We start from the raw sequence: 2,359 nt of genomic DNA, 5'->3' as shown, positions 1-2,359 counted from the left end.
AAAGAAATCAAATGCAGTATAAATTTTGCAAAGTAACGGTGTGATCAGGCACAGGAAATTGAAATCAGTCCCTGCTACACGTGAACCATAATCGAATTGAGCTTACTTTGTTACTTATATTAAGAGTAACAAAGTAAGCTCTGTTCTGTTTTTCCAAAGTAGAAATCCAATATTCCAAGTATTCAGTTAGACAAGCGTAAATTTACGAAATAAAGTGACATTTTATAAATTTAAAAAATCTATTTCAAAGAAGACAAATTCTGAAGACTCTAGAGTATGCCAGACAGAAGACCCTTAGTGTGTAACCGCCTCTATGCACGACACATTTCTAATACCTGTTTTTAGTCAAAAAGATAGGAGCCTATCCCATTCAGCGCGAGATTAAACAAAAATAGAAAATGAAGAGCACACCAGGGAGGGATACTATCATATTAATATGAACAAATGAAAGGGGAAACATAAGGACAACACCAAAAGCTGAAGTAAGTAAAGAAAGATAAACACTGAACAATTGTTAAAAAGAAGAGATAAACACTGAACAATTGTTGAAAAGAAGAGAACAGTTTACGAATACAGTCGAACCTGCTCTAACGACCACTTGTACAAGACTATAACCTGTGATATTGAGCACTTCCCACTCCCCCCCCCCCTTGCGTTAAAAAAAAATTATAATGGACCTATTCAATAGGAACATCTGTCTATAAAGACTACATTTATCCAGGAAAATGAGCGATCGTTTTGGACCGGTTCGACCGTGTATACTTGCTTTACGTTAGGGGAAGACGAAAAAAGAACACAGAAGGCAATGAATAGAGCATGAAAGAAAAGATGTGTACGTACGTTCGGTGTACTCTCTTCTCGTGTTCAAGTTCCCGCATTGCATTGGGGAAAAATACGTTCACATTTTCAAATAGATAATGCTTTGAACTTTCTCTATAAATCGTGAATGACATTTTTTCACAAGAATTATAACACATATCACAAGTTTCACAAATCAAGTTATCGGTTGACAATAGACAAGCAGAATAGCTTGTAATATGGTAATATGGCAGATAATATGGTGTCACGCTGTAAACATCAAATCAGTAAAATCTAATGCTATTTTTTAAATTCTTTCTACTTCAAGTTACGAATACCCCGATCGAAAAACGACCAAAGACTAAACTATTGGATTACTGACTATAGAAAAACATTAACACTACTTCCTTAGCTTACTCTAAAGACGGTCGAATCGAACAATCGAGACTCAGTTATGAGTGAGAGGCCCTTTTATGATAGGTTGAAATAGAAAAACAATCAAAGTACGTGTATATAAACAATGTGTTTTAAACATAACCTAGGATTTCATCTAAATTTGAACTTGCGACTTTGGCCATTTCTTTCTGGCTTTAATCAATGAACTAGCTCTATTCTTTTTACATTCAGACACGCCGTCATGTCTCTCCGTATTGTTGTCCCATTTTCTTTGATTTGTGCCATACGGAGTATGTTTGTTTGTTTGAATGATTGTTTGTTTGATTGTATGTTTGTTTCTTCGTTCGTTTGCTTTTTTGTTTGTTTGGTTTGGTTTGTTTTGTTTGTTTGTTTTGTTTTGTTTTGTATTTTTAACATTATGTTCTATTGTTATTTTGTCTTGTTAATTTCCAAATTTTCCGTACACGATCTTTTCAATCAAATATTGTTTTCAAAACTATCTGTTTACCTCACATTAGAACAACAATTTTAAATCAAAACAAAGTTTTAAAAATACTCTTCTTAGTGAGAGTGGAGCCTCGTGCCCATAAAGTTGCTTACCTGGACCAGCACTCTTTGGCGGAGCAGGTGTGAACATCATCCTCTTGTTCTTGTCCGCCTGGGACATGGCCGTGTTCGGCAGTGTGTCGGGGACCACCTGGTCGAGAGCAAAGGGTGAAAGGCCATATGGTCGCTTTTAAGCTCAGGCGGCTATCCTAAACCTCCCCCCCCCCCCCCCCCCCGCTGTTTTGAGAAAATCGAAGATAAAGATTTTGCCCCTCATCAGTTTCTTTAAAAAAGAAGGAGAGTTTTCTCCAAAGAAACAAAACTTTTCCTATAGATAGGACAATGTCCACTTTTAGTATAGTCAAGAATTCTGGAAACCCCCCAAGTCTGGGTCAGCACGCTTGTCCTTAAAATCGACTATATAGAGTTTCAGGTCTTTAGGTTTCTACTATTAACGTGTTGTTGTTTTTTAAAATTTTATAGTTAGACGTTTATCAGCATTTGGGAGAGGAACAGGTGGGGTGGGGGTGGGGACATAAAGAGAGAGTGGGCGGGGGCATAAAGAGACAGTGGGCGTGGTGCAGAATGTAAAAAAAAAAGTAACTGTGCGTTACTCCTT

The 2,359-nt window shown here is 37.0% G+C and overlaps 1 protein-coding gene across 1 annotated transcript in view; it reads right to left on the bottom strand.

The window, feature by feature from the left end:
* Positions 1 to 1,708: 1,708 nt before the first annotated feature.
* The window catches only part of LOC106011970, a gene marked incomplete at its 5' end in the record, with an annotated part of 1,864 nt that continues 1,213 nt past the window's right edge, over positions 1,709 to 2,359 (bottom strand). The window contains 1 exon segment of the mRNA XM_013083411.2: positions 1,709 to 1,891. Coding sequence (XP_012938865.2) covers positions 1,709 to 1,891 — 183 coding nt within the window.

This window comes from Aplysia californica, unplaced genomic scaffold, assembly GCF_000002075.1.
Source record: "Aplysia californica isolate F4 #8 unplaced genomic scaffold, AplCal3.0 scaffold00231, whole genome shotgun sequence".
In the NCBI taxonomy this organism is placed as follows: Eukaryota; Metazoa; Mollusca; class Gastropoda; order Aplysiida; family Aplysiidae; genus Aplysia; species Aplysia californica.
This window is presented reverse-complemented; position numbering and strand designations above follow the sequence as displayed.